At 37.0% G+C, this 19,580-nt stretch overlaps 1 protein-coding gene across 1 annotated transcript in view; it reads left to right on the top strand.

Moving 5' to 3' along the window:
* The window catches only part of LOC107698219 (glucagon receptor-like), a 35,232-nt gene extending 16,310 nt beyond the window's left edge, over nucleotides 1–18,922 (top strand). Inside the window, exons 2-14 of the mRNA XM_016499184.1 lie at nucleotides 4,978–5,070; nucleotides 6,967–7,063; nucleotides 7,139–7,246; nucleotides 8,759–8,853; nucleotides 8,940–9,046; nucleotides 9,846–10,005; nucleotides 11,399–11,558; nucleotides 11,879–11,939; nucleotides 14,933–15,002; nucleotides 17,447–17,535; nucleotides 17,628–17,772; nucleotides 17,924–17,965; nucleotides 18,214–18,922. Coding sequence (XP_016354670.1) covers nucleotides 5,017–5,070; nucleotides 6,967–7,063; nucleotides 7,139–7,246; nucleotides 8,759–8,853; nucleotides 8,940–9,046; nucleotides 9,846–10,005; nucleotides 11,399–11,558; nucleotides 11,879–11,939; nucleotides 14,933–15,002; nucleotides 17,447–17,535; nucleotides 17,628–17,772; nucleotides 17,924–17,965; nucleotides 18,214–18,573 — 1,548 coding nt within the window. The 5' untranslated portion in view covers nucleotides 4,978–5,016 and the 3' untranslated portion in view covers nucleotides 18,574–18,922. The remainder of the gene's footprint in view (nucleotides 1–4,977; nucleotides 5,071–6,966; nucleotides 7,064–7,138; nucleotides 7,247–8,758; nucleotides 8,854–8,939; nucleotides 9,047–9,845; nucleotides 10,006–11,398; nucleotides 11,559–11,878; nucleotides 11,940–14,932; nucleotides 15,003–17,446; nucleotides 17,536–17,627; nucleotides 17,773–17,923; nucleotides 17,966–18,213) is intronic.
* The last annotated feature ends 658 nt before the right edge of the window (nucleotides 18,923–19,580 follow it).

Here is a 19,580-nt window from a genome sequence, read left to right as displayed (position 1 = left end):
CTCTTTTGTGAAGTCACTATAAGCGATATATCTGACCCTGGACCACAAAACCTGTGTTACATAAGTAGTATGTAATGTATCAAATGAGTGTCAAATGAGTGCATGTAGATGTGGTCTTTTTAAAAATCATAATGGAGAAAAGCCAAACCCTTTTTTACTCGACCGTTTTTAAATCCCATTAAATAAAATGACCTCTCTTTCATTTCGAAGCACTCACTATTCATTTTGGCCACTTTAGAGCTGCTTTTAAATAATAATTTTAACCTTCATCTTCTCAGTAATAACTTTGCTTTGATTCATGTTGCCCGTCATGTGATAATAAGGCCACTTGAGGACGCTTGAAGAGCAAAGATCCAAACGGTGACGTAGCCAGACATTTTTACGGTGTCACTCGTGACGTCCATTAAGTGCAGCTTATGTTGCCAGATATTTCATTGACCTGTGTAACCTTAACCTCTGTGACAAAAAAGAAAACCTTTTTTTTTCTTTTGTTTGTTAATGGGTGTCAGAAACTGTTCTTCAAATGGGAATTAACTTTTGCAGAGTTATAGATGATTCATTAAACTTAGTCGAAGATCTAATATTTAATTTTAAGCTCTCACTCTCGAGTTGTCGGTAAATCAGACAGTGATGTCGCAGGACTTCCTTTCCAGACAGGAAGCATACAGTGTTTAATATGCCAGAATGGCTTTGCAGCGACTCAATATCAGTGATCTCACATTCAATGAATAGAGAAAATCCATTAAAGAATAACTGCGTGATCAAATGTTGAATTTTTTGATGAGAAATCATCACAGAGGACATTTACATTAGCAGAGCCACCAGATTCTCTACAAGTGCCGTGAATAGACTGAAACAGAAATACAGACATGTGATGTTTTACATACGTTATACACTAGTCTACATTGAAGACACATGCGAGCAGCACTCAGTTTGGTGTTGGTAATTATTATTATTTTTTATTTATTTATGTTTTTGGGTCTCTTCTGCTCACCAATATGCATTTATTTGATCAAAAATACAGTCAAAACAGTGCATGTTTACAATTTAAAATAACTGTTTTCTATGTGATTATCTGTTCAGATGTAATTGATTCATGTGAACAAAGCTGAATTTTCAAGCATCATTACTCCAGTCTTCAGTGTCACATGATCCTTCAGAAATCATGCTAATATGCTGATTTGCTGCTCAAGAAACATTTCTGATTATTATCCATGTTGAAAACAGTTGTGCTGCTAAATATTGATACGTTTTTATTTTCAGGATTCTTTGGTGAACAAGTTCAAAAGAAGAGCATTTATTTGAAATAGAAATATTTTGTAACATTATAAATGTCTGTACTGTCACTTTAATGCGTCCTTGCTGAATGAACGTATTAATTCCTGAATGTCAATGTAGGAGTGTTTGAGCTGAGACGAATGACAAGGCGAGTGGTTTTGTGCTGACATTCTACACACCAAAGTGTGTTTATTAAACAACGGAGTACATTTGGCCCAAACGTGTTCCCAGAGGCCCCTTCGCTATCGAGCGCAGCTTCATTCGTATTTCACACAGGATGTTTTGTTGGTTTAAATCGACTGAAGCACAGAGAATGAATTTGGTGTTTTTCATTCTGATCAACAGGAAAATATTATTTAAAGTGAAGTTATTAGACCTAAAACAATCAACTGCATAAGTATTCTCTGTGTGTGTACACTCGTGCCAGTGTATGCATCCTTGGCGTTAAACGTTGAATATCTGGTCACTGATGTTTCCTGATTCTCCTTTGCAGAACATCTCAGAAGAACAAGTTCAGTCCACTAATAAAGATGAACTAGACCCATGTCTGAACTCTGAGTTGGACACTCAAACGTCGCTGTTTTCAAGCCGTTCCTGCATAGATTTGGCTTGATGTTTCAGCATCCAGCTGGAAAGCAATTCTTCTCTAGGTTCCAGGTGTCTTGGAGACTCCATCAAGTCTTCCTTGCATTTTCCTGCATTCATCTTCCCTCATACACCTGCAAACGTCCCGCAGCGCGCCGCCACCATCATCATGCTTCACGGTTGGACGCTGTGATTCTGATGATGTGCAGTATTTTGTTTTCGCCAAACATGCCGTTTCATCTAATGGCCAGAAAGCTCAACTTTGGTGTGATCCGAGCGCAGAAGCTTGTCCCAGCTGAATGCAGAGGCTCTCAGATGCCTCCTGGCAAACTGGAGCTCAGATGTCATGTGACATTTAACACAGGCCTTCGCTCTGTCGTTGTTTTCACGCTGTGTGAAGCTCTAGGCGTCAGTTGTTGTTGTACAATCACAGCTAGTGAAGTCTGCAGCTCTGTCAGAGACGATGATCACCGTCTTCTCAATGTCACTTGGTTCTTGAGGATAAAATGGCAATAATGGATTTAATTACTCCAAGGTATAGTCATTGACTTGGAAATATTCTTGTTTTCATCCTCTGCTTTGTGCTATATTATAATTATAATACAGTTTTATTACATATGTTTATATGTAATATTATACTTAGTATTTTATGAGTGTATGTGTGTGTGTGTATACACACACATACACTTATTTAGTTGGCTTACCTCTGGCCTTTTTTTCATTATTTATTTGTTTAATTTTTTTGGCTAGTAGAAATTATGAATGGCCAGTCACTTAAAAATTTAGTAGCCAAATTGGCTGGTGAGTGAAAAAGTTAATTTCAAACCCTGGTTATAAATATACAAAAATATAAATATATAAATTATAATAAATAAATAAATAATAATAATAATAATATTAAAATGTAAATAATACTATTGAAATATAATAAAATAACTATTATAATAATATTATATATAATATTAAATATTCTGTTTTATAAACATGCTGCATTAAACACATTATGATGGAGCAGAAGTGAAGATATCCACATTAAACCACCGCACACGTCTAACGGTTCACAGCGCAGCTGATTTACGCACCGTTTATATTCTGTGTCAATGGTCCTAATCGCTTTTGAAAACGGTACTTGAGTTCCTCCAAATCAATAAGCGTTTACTTCCAGATGATTCATTTATCTATTACACATAATGAGAGTATTTAAAAAGCAATGAACTAAAGAGGCTCAGCACACAGTCCACTTCAGATCCAGCCTTAATTCAGCTTATTACTAAAACCATTACACACACACACACTAACAATAAATGGTATTTCCAGTCAGCACTTGCTTTTTGGTCAAGCTGTATTTTATTACCGCTGATGACAATTCTCTCTCTCCGTCTCTGTCTAGTGATTCAGAGAGATTATTGTGAAATGAAGGATTTCCTGTAGTTAAAGGGTCAGTCCAGACAAAAGAAGAAAACCCTGTCATCATTTACTGACCCTAAAGTTCCAAACCTGTATGACTTTCTTTCTTCTGCTGAACATAGAAGATATTTTGAAGAATGTTGGTCCCCATCCACTTCCATAGTATTTTTTTTCTTCTATACTATGGATGTCAGTGGGGACCAGTAGCTGTTTTTCACTACACACATTCACCAATATATCTTCTTAATGAAGGTTTCTACAGTGTTCTGGGTTTTGCATCCTCACGTCTCTGTGATCTTCTGCTCTCTAGATGTGGCTCATGTCTGTGGGCGTTTTTCTGGTCCAACAGGTGAAAATGTGCGTCACAGCACAGCAATCTCTTCAACAACACATGATTTGAGGAACCATGTCTGAATCACAAACACACAATTAACTTTAAGACTCTTTAAGAAAGCTAGAGGTTTTAGTAGCTAAATTTAGTAACTAATTAAATCACCATTAACCGGTAAACACCAACAGTGAGTAAATGCAATCTGAGCTGAAGTAGTTATTTCCCATAATGCCATGCGCACAGGGTTGCTCCCTGTATCTCTGTCTGAATTAATGCACGACTGCAAGATGTGTGTTCATCCTCAAGGTCTAGAAATGTTTACCTTTTCAGCCCCTCAACAACTTGTCTCTCCTCCCTCCATTTATCTTTTTTCTTCAGCTGTGAAGGGTCCAATCAGACAAAGGAGGTGAAATTGTTTTACAGGTTTACTGCAGAGAGAAAAAGAGAAAGAACATGGGTGAGAAATTAAAGGAGGAATGTGTGGGACATGTTTATTGCTCCGAGGTTTCTCTTTTATGGCTCACGAGACTTCATGCAGTTCTCAGGTGTGTTTCTTGTACAGAAAACATTCACTCGATTTCAGTGTTTCCAGTTACAAGTACTCCATTTTTGGAATCTGATTACATAATCCAGATTACATTTAATCAGTTACTACCCAGCAGGAAAAGTACTGGAAGTCTTAATTGCTTTTCTAGTTGTCTGTGTGCAAATGTTTCTAACGTTCTTCATTGTAGGACTGAAGTAAACACGCACAGACTGAACTGGGAGCGTCACGTCCAGCAGAGAGATTGGAACAGAATGGAATTTGAAACGTTTTAGCCAAAAATGTTTCCATTGTAAAGGTGTTTTTTGCAGAAACGTTTCAGATTTCGTTCCGTTCTCCGGCTTCGGGAAAAAAAAACGGTCTATTGTCACGTGGAAAGAGAGTCTTTTCCACCAAAACACATTATGTGTGTGTGTGTGTGTGTGTGTGTGTGTGTGTGTGTGTAATGCCATGGCATGTTAACAGAGGAATGTCTGTGTGGGAAATCTGAGGAGTAAATCTCTTCCGCTCCGAACGTTCCGCAGGGATTCAGCCAAAATAGGAGTTACTCATAACACGCACTCGCTGTAGGAGTCTGTTCCTGATGATAATGATCACGGCCGTTTCTGTGAGGAGAAAACAATGATGGAGCCAGTTAAATTCAGATGTCTAATTCATAACTCGCAGTCTGAAAAACATTCACATCCATGATGGATAATGACACCTCGGGTGAAAAAAAAAGAGCTGAAGATCCCTGAAACTAGCTGGAAACCCCGCTGCATCATCATCGTGGTGGTGAATTCAGCCTGATTAATTGCTCTTCAGAAACGTGTGCTGTGTGTGTTTTCTGTAGGTGGTGTGATGACGAGCGAGTGATGAGCCGGTGTGAGGAATGTCCGTCTGTCTTCTGCTGCTGGTCCTCTTCACTCTGACCGCAAACACTCAGGTCAAAACAACAACATTAGCTTTGACTAGACACGCTAGCGTTTAAACCTTTGATTTTTTTTTAATGTTTTGAGTCTCTTCTGCTCAGCAAGGCTGCATTTATTTGATCAAAAGTGCGTTAAAAATCTGAAATATTATTATGATTTAAAATAGCTGTTTTCTGTGTGAATTCTATTGTAAAATGTAATTTATTTCTGTGATCAAATCTGAAATTTCAGCACCATTACTCCAGTCTTCAGTGTCACATGATCTTCAGAAATCCTTCTAATATGCTGAGTTGCTGCTCAAGAAACATTTCTGATTATTATCCATGTTGAAAACAGTTGTGCTGCTTCAGATTTCTGTGGAAACTGTGATACATTTTATTTTTCAGAATTTACAGATGAATAGAAAGTTCAAAAGGACAGCATTTACTTGAAATAGAAATCTTTTGCAACATACACATACATGTAACATGTAACTGTCTTTATCTCATGCGAGTGTTCATCAGCATACACAGATCTAATAAATGTACCTTTCATTTCTTCTGAGGTAAAACTGAACAAAAGCCTCAGGTCAGCTTTAGGTCATTAAATCACATCTGTGTGGAGAGTCACTTCACGTTTCTTCATCTGACCCACACTAAAGCCTCAGCGCCTTCAGATTTATTCCCTGTGTTTGTTTGCCGTGACCTCTCGTCTCATGTGAACTGTTCTCCTTTTGTGGACATCATTACATGAGATGTGATCAGGTTCCTTCTAGGGACGTAATTTGTCCGTTGAAGGAACAGATTTTCATTTAAGAAAGCATCATAAAATGAATTTCACAATCTTAAAAGGATCTAATCTACTTTAACATCAAAGAGGTTGTACATCTTACGTTTCTGCGCAATTAAAACGACACAATTAGCGCGAGTCAGATCAGAAGAAAGAGGACATTCATCTCAAAACGCTGCTCAGGTACTTTTGAGCCGTTTATGAGGTGCGCGACCCGCGTTTGAGGAAGGATCCGATAAATGCAGAGTGTTCAACATATGAACGGCAATTAAAATCTTGGAGATTCTTTTTCTGAAGTCTCGTATTAACATCTCTGTGATTTTTTGGGGAGTTTTTTAAAGCCATTTTATGGTGAGAAAAATGTTTGATGATGATTCAGCGTCCATGTTGTTAAGGAATAATCAATTAAATAACTTTTTTACTGAAGTGATAAATGCTGCTTTGCAAACAGGGTTATTATAACGAACTATATAGACATATTTATTTAAAAAAAAAAAAAAGAACAAAAATGACAAGAAACCACAACAAAATGACTAAAACTGCAACTAAAATGAAAACAGAAAATATACAAATAAAAACTGGGAACTAAGTGAAATAAATCTGTTTAAGCTGAAGTACTAAAATGATCAAAACTAAAAAATGAAATAAAAAATAAAATAAAGCTTACAATTAGTATTATTATTATTATTATTATTATTAATAGTATTATTATTTTTATTATTATTGTTGTTGTTGTTGTTTTAAAGAACAACTAAGAACTAATAACAAGTAATAAAGAAGACAAAAGCACAACAAAATTACCAAGACTTAAACTAAAATAACTGAAAAAAACTGAAAAATAACAATAAAAGCCCATTCAAAATATGAATATTTATTTAATTTAATTTAATTTAATTTTATATTGGTTGTATTATATTATATCGCATCGTATATTATATTATATTGTATTGTATTGTATGGTATCGTATCGTATCACATCGTATCATATCACATCATATCGTATCATATCATATTTTATATTATATTATATTATATTATTAGAATTTAATGATGTGTTCATTAGTAGTATTGTAGAAGTGGCTCTGATCCTGTAAATGTTCAGTGTGTTTAAGCCCATGTTTGAAGTGATGTGGTGTTTGTAGGTGTCTTCTGGAAAATCTCTGAAGCTGCTGCAGGAGCAATGGAGGATCTACACAAATGAGTGCATCCAGAGCTTCATCAGCACACCGCCGGCCGCAGGTCAGGCTCGTGACTGCGGGGTAATGTGTGCAGTGTGTGGTACTTCAGCAGCTGACGTGTCTCTGTGTGTTTCAGGACTGGTGTGTAACAGGACGTTTGATCAGTACGTGTGTTGGCCCGATGGATCGCCGGGCACCACGGTTAACGTGTCCTGCCCGTGGTACCTGCCCTGGTACCGGAAAGGTAAAGCGCTTAAAAAAATTATAATCCAAACGAAGTGAAATTGGTTCTGTTATCTGTCCAAATGAAATGCATGTTAATGGCGAACTTACTGTGACAGGACGATAAAATGCAGCGCTTCAGGACACAGCTGCATCAGACAGAGAAATATACATAACACTCGCTGTGAGCATTTACCTGTCAGACTGCTGAAATAAACGACTGCTTTCAGCCGACTGCTGCTCTCTGACCTGCAAACGCTGCATTCAGACATTATACATGCCATACCGGAGTAATTTATGACATGAAGACTTTTTAATGACAGATTCCACCAAACTACTGCTTCATGCTCTCAGACGCTCTTGTAAAAGCAGTTTACAGGAGTCTGCAGTTCTCACTTCAGATTCCTAACACGACAGGAACACTGTCCTCCTCACACTCATCTCTGACTTACACCTAGAGAAATGTCCTTTGTCTCGATTAGAAAGAGGAATGAAATCTCAACTCTTAGCAGGTAATACCAGCTTATTACCAGCTGTCAGGCAGCAATCTGTCACCTAACAACCTACAGCATGAATGTTTAACACGGAAGAACATAGTAAGACTGCTGCCATGTTAGAAAAGGACAGATGTTATTACATGGTTATTACAGTTGATTAAAAAAAGTTACTTGAAATAAACTCTCGCTGAAATAAAATAAACACTACCTGAAAAAGAAAATAAAGTTCAAATGATTTTATTTCAGCTAGCTGTCAAAGTAACATATCTTATTTTCATTTAGTTTAACTTGATATTGTAAAACAACTTAGAATAAATACATACATGCTTACATACATACTTTACAGACATATTTTTTTTTAAATTACAATAACTCATACAAATTACAAAAACACATAAAATTACTAAAACCTAAAGTAAATTTAAACGAAAATGGAAAATACAAGAATAAAAACAAATTTAAAATATTTTTAAAAATTAAGTGTATTAACTCTGCTAAAATAGCACTGCTTTCAAGACAAGATGTGAATAAAACATATATTTACCTGCAAATGTTCATCTTTTTTATGAATATGGACATGATCTCCATTGTTATAGTAGTATTATTTATATAGTATTTTAGTACTTACTGTTTTGAATTATGATTTTTTTAATGAGCTTTTACTGTTATGAGTTTTCATTTTAATTTCACTTTTAGATTTAGTGATTTTATGTGGTTTTATATATACAGTATATTTATAAAATATAAAAAAATATATATATATTTTTTACTGTCAGATTATTTTATTTAAGCTAGTTGCCAAAGCAACATTTCTAATTAAGTTTTTCATCAGCTATATTTAATTTTAGTTCAGCTTTATTTCAGTTCCCAAAACAGAAACTTTTTAATAGTTTAATTTTAGTTTGACAATAACAACAATGATCTCTTTAATATTTAATGTAGTGTGTACATGCACACTTTGTATGCAAATATTGTCGTTAAATAAAAATCAATGTAATGCTAATGAGTTTTCCCGCTGTGTTTGTGTGTTTGAGCAGTTCATCGGGGGTTGGTTTACCGCGTGTGCAGTGCTGACGGCAGATGGGCTCATGGGAAAAACACCAGCGAGTGTGAGCAGGATGACCCTGGACAGGTGAGATGCGTGTTTAATAACTTGATGTTTCTGAGCAATGATACTAATGCCGGCTGACCCTTCTCTCTCTGTGTGTGTGTGTGAAGAAGCAGTACGGTCAGATCCTCAGCAAGTTCAGAGCCATGTACACCGTCGGATACTCACTGTCTCTGGCAGCACTGACTCTCGCGCTGGCCATCCTGATCAGCTTCAGGTAAATACAGCATCTACCAAACACAAACTGTAGTTCAGCACTCAATGCAAATTACATGACGAAAATTGTACCTAGTAACATAATCTATTACATCACACATTTTAGGCAATATAAAATGCAATAAAATGTAATATTGGATTACATTTTAATTACTTTTTGATTACTTTCACCTGTCACATTGATTTGAATAATAATCTCATATCATATTGATATAAAAATACAAGGAGAAAAAAATAATATTCCATTCAGTAACATGAAGTGAATTAAACATGACATTATGCCAGGGTTTCCTGGACCGGAGCTTTGCAAAGGAACTGCTGGTGGTTTGTGAGTTGATGGAAAGATAATTTTAAAAATAAAAAAAAGGTATCTTGGAGAGTTGTCCAAGTCGCAACATCTAACTGGGTGCCTCAGGGCTCAGTTCTTGGACCACTTCTCTTCTCTGTCTACATGGCATCACTAGGTTCTGTCATTCCGAAACATGGCTTTTCATATCACTGCTATGCTGATGACACTCATCGTGTTATTGCCTAATGATGAATCGCTTGTTGTATTCCTCATTTCTTTGGACTTTGGATAAAAGCTTCTGCTAAATGAATAAAAGTAAATGTAATCAATCAAAAGCCTATTAAGTAATCATGTAGTCAATAAAAAGTAACTGTAATCTGACTACAGCTATTCTAAAATGTAATATCATCTAAGTGATATTAGATGATAGCGAGTGTTTGATTTGTGCAATCTGATTACATGATCCCCATTACATGTGCTGATCACACAGTAATCGTCTGGTTTCCCACAGGAAGCTGCACTGCATGAGGAACAACATCCACATGAATCTGTTCGGCTCCTTCATCCTGCGCGCCGTCTCCATCCTCGCCAAAGACGCGCTGCTGGATCAGATGAACAGCGCTCAGAGCGGCCCGCATCACTTCCAGGGGCAGCGCTGGGTCAGCGCTCAGGTACACGTCACCCTTTACAGTGTGTTTGCAGGCAGGTGGAGCTGGATCCAGAGGAAAGTACAGGTGTGCTCAAGGACGTCTTGTTTACTTACTGTAAGCATCTCAGATAAAGGTCTTCCGATCAGAGTCGTTCTATAAACGACATTGTTTCCTGGCAAATGTTGACTTGCATTGTGTAAAGACGGCCAATCAGATCTGATCTTGCTGGTTTGCAATATGCATCAGATTGGGGGCAGGCGATATGAATCAGCCAAATACTGCCAGTTAGCCACTCCTAAATGCATTTATGTTGAGAAACTGCACTATGTGTAACTGATAACAAGTTGGAAGCTGATGAAAAAGTGGAAGACTGAATCCAAATGTGAAACTGAGCACAGAAATATGATAGATGTGAGTCAAAGCGAATGCTTATCATACTCAATTAAACAAGAAAAGATGATTGATGGATTGATTGATTGATTAAAAAACAATGCTAAGCAGATAAGTCGTATTTATAGTAAGATAAATAGTAAGATAAATTTGGTAAATTTAGTAAAAAAAAAAAAAAAAGAATAGTTTTATTGCGATGTATGTGATCTGTTAAAATACTAACTTTATATACCAGATAATAATAATAATAATAATAATAATAATAAAGATAATACATACATACCTACATGCATACATACATACATACCAGATATCACCAATTTTCCATAACAGTGATTAGAAGGCAGCTGGAAAATAAAATAAAATAAGTTGTTTTTGTGTTTCAGGCTGACATTTGAAGAATTTACATATTTTTGAAGGTTGTTATTTTATTTCTTCCAGTTGCTTTCTAATCACTATTGTGGAAAATGAGTTAGTCTGATATAAAATTATTGCTATCTGTTATATGTAGTTTTAATAATATAATATAATATAATATTCTAAGTCTGCAGCTAATGATTGGCAATTAGTTCTTCGAGTAATCAGATGAAAACCTAAACATCATGAGTTTTGTAAATAATTTTTATATTTTATGAATTACAAAACAAGTATCTATTATTAAAAAAAAAGTTATTCCACATCCTGCTCAACATTGTGCTCCAAACAATATGCAATTTGAGGACTGTGAAAAGAAATATAGTGAATTTATGTATTTAGGCTATGCTATGGGTAATCAAATTCACTGTCGATCCTTTTGATTATTATTGATTTTTTTGATTAGTTATTGCAGCCCATAAACGTAATTCCATAAGAGTGATTCAACTTAGTAATATCCATATCCATTAATTTTCCATCTGTTTTGATAATAAATATGATGCAATATTACGATGCACTTCTTGGCCTATATCACATTAGACGGTCTGTGATTGGTTGGTGGGCGTGTCATCAGAGGCTGAATTTGCATATCGGTGCATGTGTTCCTCAGACGGTGAGCGGCTGCCGTGCTGCGATGGTGATGATGCAGTACAGCGTCATGGCCAACAACTACTGGCTGCTGGTGGAGGGTCTGTATCTGCACAGCCTGCTGGTCATCACCGTCTTCTCCGAGAGGAACTACTTCTACATTTACCTCTGCATCGGCTGGGGTGTGTGAGCCTTCAGCACGCAATCATGCATAATCACATCCTTTCAGAAGCTCCTTTGTCTGGGAGTGTTTTTCTAATAACTGAAGTCTGATCTGCTCAGAATTAGCACAAAGAAAGACCAATAAACAACACGCATTTTCACATTCACCGCGAGGCGTTTGAGGAAACGTTCGGCCCACCCTGAGCTGTTTGAAGCGTTTCTGACGCGGCTGACTTTAAAGAAGTTTTAAGACGTTTAAGAAGTCAGCTCAAAATCACTAATGAGCTGAGGAAGCGTTTGATTGGCTGACACTCCGCTGACTCTCTCTCTTGTGTTGCAGGTGCGCCGCTCATATTTGTGCTGCCGTGGATGACAGTCAAGTACCTGTATGAAAATGAAGAGTATGTTTCCTTTACTTTAACTTCGACTAACAATGGCTCCAAAAAGGGTTTGAACACCTGCATAACACCTAAAACTTCCATTTGGGTTAGATGTCAAACATTTTTTGCTGGGTGTCTTTGATTCAGCTGGCGTTCTGTTGATTTTAGTGTTTTTAATGGAATTCAAACTGAACTGATGTCTTTTTGTCAAGAGTTGATTTGCTTTGTTGGGTTTCTTGAAAATAAATGCCACTTAGGTTCATATTTAGTATACAATGCAGTGACATTCAGGTTTTATTTTGTGACTGAAATGTCCAAATACATTTTTGGGTTACTGTATGTAAGCATTAATATTGTCCTGATTTATAAAATGGTTTTTAGTAGATAACTTTATATTATATTACGTTTTAGTGTGCATGGCAGCAGGATTATTATTTTTAACTCAAACTAAAACCATAAAAAAAAACATTTGTTGCTTGAAATAAAAATAAAATAAAATATTAAAGATTATCTGAATATATTATGTATAGTAAATAAATAAGAAATCAGGAAGGGGGCCAACACTTTTTCACACCACTGTGTATATATATATATATATATATATATATATATCTCAAATATTCCACGTCCTGCCCAGTGTTGTCCTCCAAACACTGTATGATTTGAGGCCTATCAAAGCAAATATAGTGAATTTAACCCTAAAAGGCATCTGATACATGAAACCCTGCAGCAGCTATACAGTAAATCCTGTTGTGCTGACGGATATGGAATGAGTTTGTGTGGGATCGGCACAGATATAGGAGGATAAAAGTGTTGGACAGTGAGACTAGTAGCTCTTTATGAGCCGTTCACATCGCTGATCTCCCCAAACGGTCATGTTCTGACTGAAAGCAGGAGAAAAGAGTCATAAAGCGGCCCATTGCTCTTAAATAATACACACTGATAATGAGAAACTTACACGTGTGAACCGGTGTGATCTCTTTAGTATTCATGGGTATTTGTGTTTAAAGTGTTCTGGCCTGATGTAGACCTGACGAGCCTCAGGTGACTTTCGACACGCCCCCTCTCCCTCTGCACCAATCAGGTGCTCTCGTGATGATGATGAGTTGGCGTTCGAGTATAAAGTGTTGATGAAGGCGCTGCTGTTTCTCTCTCATCTCGCCTGTATTTGGTCTTTCTTCTTTCCTCCCTGCGGTAATCGAATATCATTCCCTTTCTTTTATTTGCCTTTCTGTTTATTGTGTTTATTGTTTGAGTTTAATTTGATTCTTCAGTGGGTGTTGTCATGGCACAACATATTTCATAACCCACGGCTAAGTTTGTATAAGTTTTAGTATCTTTTGGTTTTCTTCTTTGTTGTGAACTGTGACCGCATTAATGCATTTATAACATTAAAAGTGCAAGATTTAAAGAAATATTCCAAGTTTAGTGCAAATTAAGCTCCATTACAATTGCAAATGGTTGATTACTTGGCTACTGGTGGATAATTGTTGAAAATTGTTGTGGCAAATTGCTGTTTCAATTAATGAAAGTTAAACGCTGTAAAATCTGGTTTACAGTAAAGTGCTTACTGTACAGTGGAAGTGAATGGGGAAGATCCATCAACCTACTCAGTAATAACAAGAGTATAGCCACATGACATGAACAATGTGTTAACAGGATTTAAGTCTGATCATTTTTTGTTTAAATTTAAATTCAACTTTGTTGCAATGACGATGCAATGTCATAAACCATAAAACAGATTTAAACTATATTACAGCTCACACATATGTTTTAACAGATTAATAATTACAAGTACGTCTAATAAATGGACGCAAGTTTTATAAAATTACATTACATGCTTTTAAGTCATACAAAAAAATGGCCCCATTCAAGTTGATTTATAAAGCACATTTAAAAACAAATGCTTCACCTATAGTGATGTACAATCAAGAAAAATACAATAAGTGCAGAACAGAAAAAAGTTAAATAAGAACATAACACACTAATAAAACAAAACTAAGAAGGGAAGTCAAAACTTTACCAAAGTGTTGTACAATCAAGAAAAAAAAAAAAAATACAAAACTGAACAGAAAAATATTAAGATCATAACAGACTAATAAAACAGTATAAAACTTCTATTATAAGTCAAAATTATTTTATTTTATGTTATTTCATATTTTATTTTATCAACATAATCCCACGAATGCTGTTGGTAATGAATAGACATGAAGTTCTGCCGTACACAAAAACGTTAAAATGACTTCATGTTCCATTATAAATCCAGTCTAGATTTGATGGACTTTATAAAGTCTTTCTTGAACTGAATAAATGAGAGTCCTGGTGAGGGATTATTGAACGGCACAGAGCTCTAACGCTTCCAGTCCTGCACGCCTACAGAGGATTCAGAACCATTTGTGAAGGAGACATTTAAATTGGACCAACATGTACAAATAACTCTGAAAACTAATGAGATCACAGTTTGAACAGACTTTTTCAGGTGTGTGAGAGGGATTTATTAGAATTGGTTATTAAGCCGCTGAGGAAAAAACTTCTAATAACAATAAAGCATCACCATGGTAACACTTAATTAAAGACACATGCTTTTTTTTTTACTTAGACAATTAATCAGTGCTCAGTTTAGGAAAGAACAGAGAAGTCAATATGAAATCTAAACTCACCCTGTTTACTTGTTTCTTGACTCACTGTGAACTATTTCTCCATAATCTTTCATCAAAACACAATAAAACTCGCTTTCTTTCTCACCACACAATCAATTATTGATGGATAACATAAAGTCCTGTGCTTCAGATTTATGTTTGTTTCTCATTAAAAGTGCTATTTTATTCTGAAATATGTCACATACTGTAACTGTGTATGAAAAATGGGTTGCAAAAAGCTTTCCAGGTTGAACTCAAAATTGAATTCCTTGTGTCACCAGTGTTATGAAAAAAATTAATGATGGATTAGGTTTTAACAGTTTGACACATTGTTCATGTTTAAATAGATGGATTGTGATATTTTGTCATATGCAGATGCTGGGAAAGGAATATCAACATGGGCTACTGGTGGATCATCCGTTCTCCCATTCTGTTTGCGTATCTGGTAAGAGACTCACGCACAGATTTACGGCCCGTTCTCATCCATGCTACCGCACGATATCGTTCTTCTCTTAGAAGTGCGCAATGAAGTTACATCATCTCCTGCTTTAAATGTTTGCGCCGATTCTATTGTGACTGGCTGTCAGTAGCTATGTTTCTGCGCATTTTGGATTATCGCATAAAAAAACGCTGGATGGAACCTTACTACTTACTAAGAAACTTGCCAAGATGCGCATAGATTCTAAAAATGCGCATAAAAAACGTATGCGCACAACTGAGTAGGATAAACGTTTTATCCGATAAGAAAAAATGTGCACAAACTACGATGGAAGCACATTTACCGAATAAATTCCTCCATGCGTATCGAAAAAGTCATGTGACTTTGCGCTATGAGACGGGATAACTTGACTAACCAGCGGACCGATCTCTTTCACAGCCTGAGGAAAGTCTGTCATCAAAGTATTTACTGTAAAATTACTGTAAAATTACTGTCTTACATGGCTGCGTTCCCAAACAACAGGCATCCACCTCTAAAAGCAATGACCGCATTTATTGTGTTACGTCTGCTCTCTCTGAAGCACAAGTAATTTATTACATATGAAAATGATTATATTCAGTGGCTTCTCCTAGTTTTCTTAGAGATATTTAGTGCCAGTTTATCAGGAAGTGACGATTTTGTTTTCTTTGACTCATTGGATGGAAACGGTGCTTTATTCTCAAATGTTTTATGCGATATTCCAGTTTTGCGCATAAGTTAAATTCACATCTTTGGATGGAAACATAGCTAGTGTGATTCCAACTATATCATCCCTCTGTGGTGTGGATTTAGCTGTTCTTTTAAAGTTAGAACGATTTTTAAAACTACATCTTTATCGTTATGTCGTCCTTGCTGTGAACGGACCATTACATCTCATCTCATTCAATCCATATGAAACTGAACCCAGCTAACAAGTTTTGGTTCCCAGAACGTTCCCAAGAATGTTCCCTATTGGTTAGCCAGGAAGGTTTTCTTAACGTAAATAGAACGTTCCCTTGAGGTTAGGGGAACGTTCCAGAAACGTTCTCAGTAGGTTATAAAAATAAAACTTAAAAATAACCTGCAGGGAACATTCCTGGAACGTTCACTCTAGGTTATATAAAAACAAAAACTAAACTAAATAACCTGCAGGGAACATTCTCTTTTGGCTATTAAAAAAAAAGAACCTACATGGAATGTTCCTAGAATGTTCTTATTTGGTTCCGAAAAAATAACCAAATGGGAACCATATGGGAACGTTAGGGGAACGTTCTGTGTTTGTTGGGAAAAAAACGCAGCCTCGATAGACAATGAAACTGTCCGTCATGCATCTACGCAGAAGATCCTGTGTGTGTGTTGCATATGGATGGGCTGGAGTATTGAGATTCAAGTGGTCTCTAATATGATTCTGCATTCGCAGGCTCACATTAGACGCGTTCGTTCAGCGAGTGCCTCGGGCTCAGGAACACTTTATGACCTCCGCGCGTCACTGAGCGTTTGTTCTGCGCACTCATCAACGCATAAAAAACTGCTTGGGGGGCTTTACAAAGTAATAAAGACAATCACAATGATTTATTTCACGAGTCACTTGCATGTTCTGATTTCAAAACTGCTCCAGACACCAGGCTTTTGAGCGATATGTGAATCTATGATTTCTGTTTTTAGAAAAGTATTTGGAAAACAATGTTGATATAACTTTGCTAATATGATGCAGAATTAAACACACCTTCAGTCATTATTTTTTGCTGTTTTAGAGTATTTAACTAGAGGGTACCGTTATGTATTTTTTTAACTTTATGCTCTCATTATTTACATGCACATATATCTGTGCATTCATGTTTTTCATATATTAAGTGTACATTGAAAAAATGTTCAAAAAATCTATACAACAAATCATCAGCTTTTCAAAACTGAAATTGCCAGATCTCAGTTGCATTTCTCTTGTGTTGTTTGTGTGGATCAATTCAATTATCTAGACTCAGTAAGAATCAAATATAAGATAAATCCGTCAGTTTGATTTCATAACAGTGGTTTGTTTTACTCATTTATTGATTTGTGTTTGTCACAATAATTCTGGTCAGGCTTTAGAAGTTTCACAGAAGCAGAATGGAAGCATTATAAAGTCCAAATAGAGAGATCCCTTTAATGTCTATGTGAGGATTGTGATAATGCGTTACGCTTTGACATGTTATCATGTACAGTAATGAAAGAGTGGTCATTTGAATGACACACATCACATCAGTCCCAGTGATTTAAAAAAAAAAGTGAAAAGTGATGTGACATGTGGCCAAGTATGGTGACCCATACTCGGAATTAGTGCTCTGCATTTATCCCATCCAAAGTGCACACACACAGCAGTGAACACACACACCGTGAACACACACCCGGAGCAGTGGGCTTAACCTCTCTCTCTTTCTTTCCTTCTGGAATAGATTAATTTCATTATATTCATTCGTATAATAAAGATCCTGATGTCCAAGCTGAAGGCGCATCAGATGAGATACACCGACTACAAGTTCAGGTAAACACCGCCGTCTTTTATTTTTCATGCAAGAAGAGCTCATGCTCTCATTAAATGTGTGGTTCTCTCTCTCTCTTGTTCGTTCTCCTCAGGCTGGCCAAGTCCACGCTCACACTGATTCCTCTGCTGGGAATTCACGCCATCCTCTTCACCTTCGTTATCGATGAGTCCGTGCCGAAGGAGTCTCTTCTCAGGCTGATCCGCCTCTTCTACGACCTCCTGTTCAGCTCCTTCCAGGTCAGAGGGCAAAGGTCGCCCGCCCACCCACCGTCATCATCAGATCATATGAGTCAGAGCGCTTAAAGAGATGCTCTCTGAATGGATTGTATCTGCTGTGAGATGAGAGCAGATGGTTGAGGTTTATGTGTGTTGTTGTCTGTAATCATAGGGTCTGCTCGTGGCCATCCTTTACTGCTTCGTCAACAAAGAGGTGAGAGATGTCTCTTTTTCAAAAAGCATTACTTAAAATCACAGCTACACATGATCTATAGCATCTAAAAGTAGCATCCTTGTGGAGCCTTTCATGTTGAGCATGAACATTTGACCTTTTTTCACATTTATTGCATTTGATGCACTTTTTTTTTTCGCAGTTGGTTTTTATTTATTTATTTTTGGTCGTATCGCTCTTGCTGTGAATAGTCCTGTGACTCAATAGTCTGTGTTTCTCCGGCTCTCCAGGTCCAGAGCGAGATGCTGAAGAAGTGGAAGAGGTGGAAACTAGGCAAGGACATCGAGGAAGAGTACCGTCACACCCACAGCCAGACGCCCCATGCCAAAAGTGGCAGCATGGCCCCGGCGATGACCCACGAATGCCCCGAAACCCCAGAGCTGGCAGCCACGGCCTCGGCAGAGTCCCAGCGTCTGGTGACGGGCCTTCAGAACGGAATGAACTGGAACCGGGGACGCGTGAGGCTGCAGTTGACCGCCGAGCCACAGGAGGGCGCTAGTAACTGCAGCTCTCTGACAGAAGACATTTGTCTGGAAGAGCGTCCCCTCAACAGTGAGTGCTCAGCAGCGGTGACAGAAACCAGTGTTTGAGGAACGTGACACTGATGGCTGTTTTTAACACTTATGGATCAATGAAATGATATTACATTCCAGATGTGGTCTTCATGTTACCAAACAGGCCTCTATCATGTGAAAACATGTTCTAGTAACCTTTAAAAACAAACCGCAGTTATCTCCTGAGTTGGTAAATTACCAAATAGTATTATAAAGCAATAAGCCCCAAGAAGCCGTGGTTTACAGTGAATTTATAACAGCTAAGGGGCGTTGTTAGGCACGACGCGAAGCGGAGTTAGCTGTTATAGATTCACTGTAACCCACGGCTTCACGGGGCTTATTGCTTTTATAAAATGGTTATTCCATATACGTAGTTAGGTTTCACAAAATAAAACGGAGCAAATAAAGTGTAATGATATTAATAAAAACAGTATTTTTCCAACAAACAATGTAGTTCCTCAGCATCAGTTGTGGTTCCAACAAAGTGGTTGCCAAGCAACAGACAAATGTAAACAAAGGTGTATGTTTGTAGAGTAATTTACAACAGCTTTGATCGTGGCGCAGCCAATCAGAATCAAGGACCGGAACTATCCGTTTTATAAACCGCATTAACCGCTGCTTGGCAAAATTTTGTAGCTGAAATCCAGTTATTTAAAGTGCTGGGTAAAGTTACTTATAAAAGTAATGCATTACAATATTGCGTTACTCCCTAAAAAAGTATCTAATTGCACAAGTAATTCAAATATACCCCAGCGACTTAAAACTGGTGTTGTGGTCCAGGGTCACATTTGTGGTGGAAATACCAATTATATTTACTTTTATGCACTTAGAAGATGCTTTTAAACCTTACAATAGAGGAGCATAAGCTATTTGTTACAGAGCCAACACTATTCAAAGTATTTAATAACAGGCTTATTAGAAACCTAGATTAGCAGAAAGGAGAACATGTGTGTCTTCGGCTGCTGCTTGATGGTTGTGATGGTCTCAGCAGTTGGAGTGGAGGTTGGCAGCTCATTCCTGCAGAGAGGAGCAGAGAGGGTGAA

Source organism: Sinocyclocheilus anshuiensis, unplaced genomic scaffold (assembly GCF_001515605.1).
Source record: "Sinocyclocheilus anshuiensis isolate Anshui unplaced genomic scaffold, SAMN03320099.WGS_v1.1 scaffold2736, whole genome shotgun sequence".
NCBI classification, from domain to species: domain Eukaryota; kingdom Metazoa; phylum Chordata; class Actinopteri; order Cypriniformes; family Cyprinidae; genus Sinocyclocheilus; species Sinocyclocheilus anshuiensis.
This window is presented reverse-complemented; position numbering and strand designations above follow the sequence as displayed.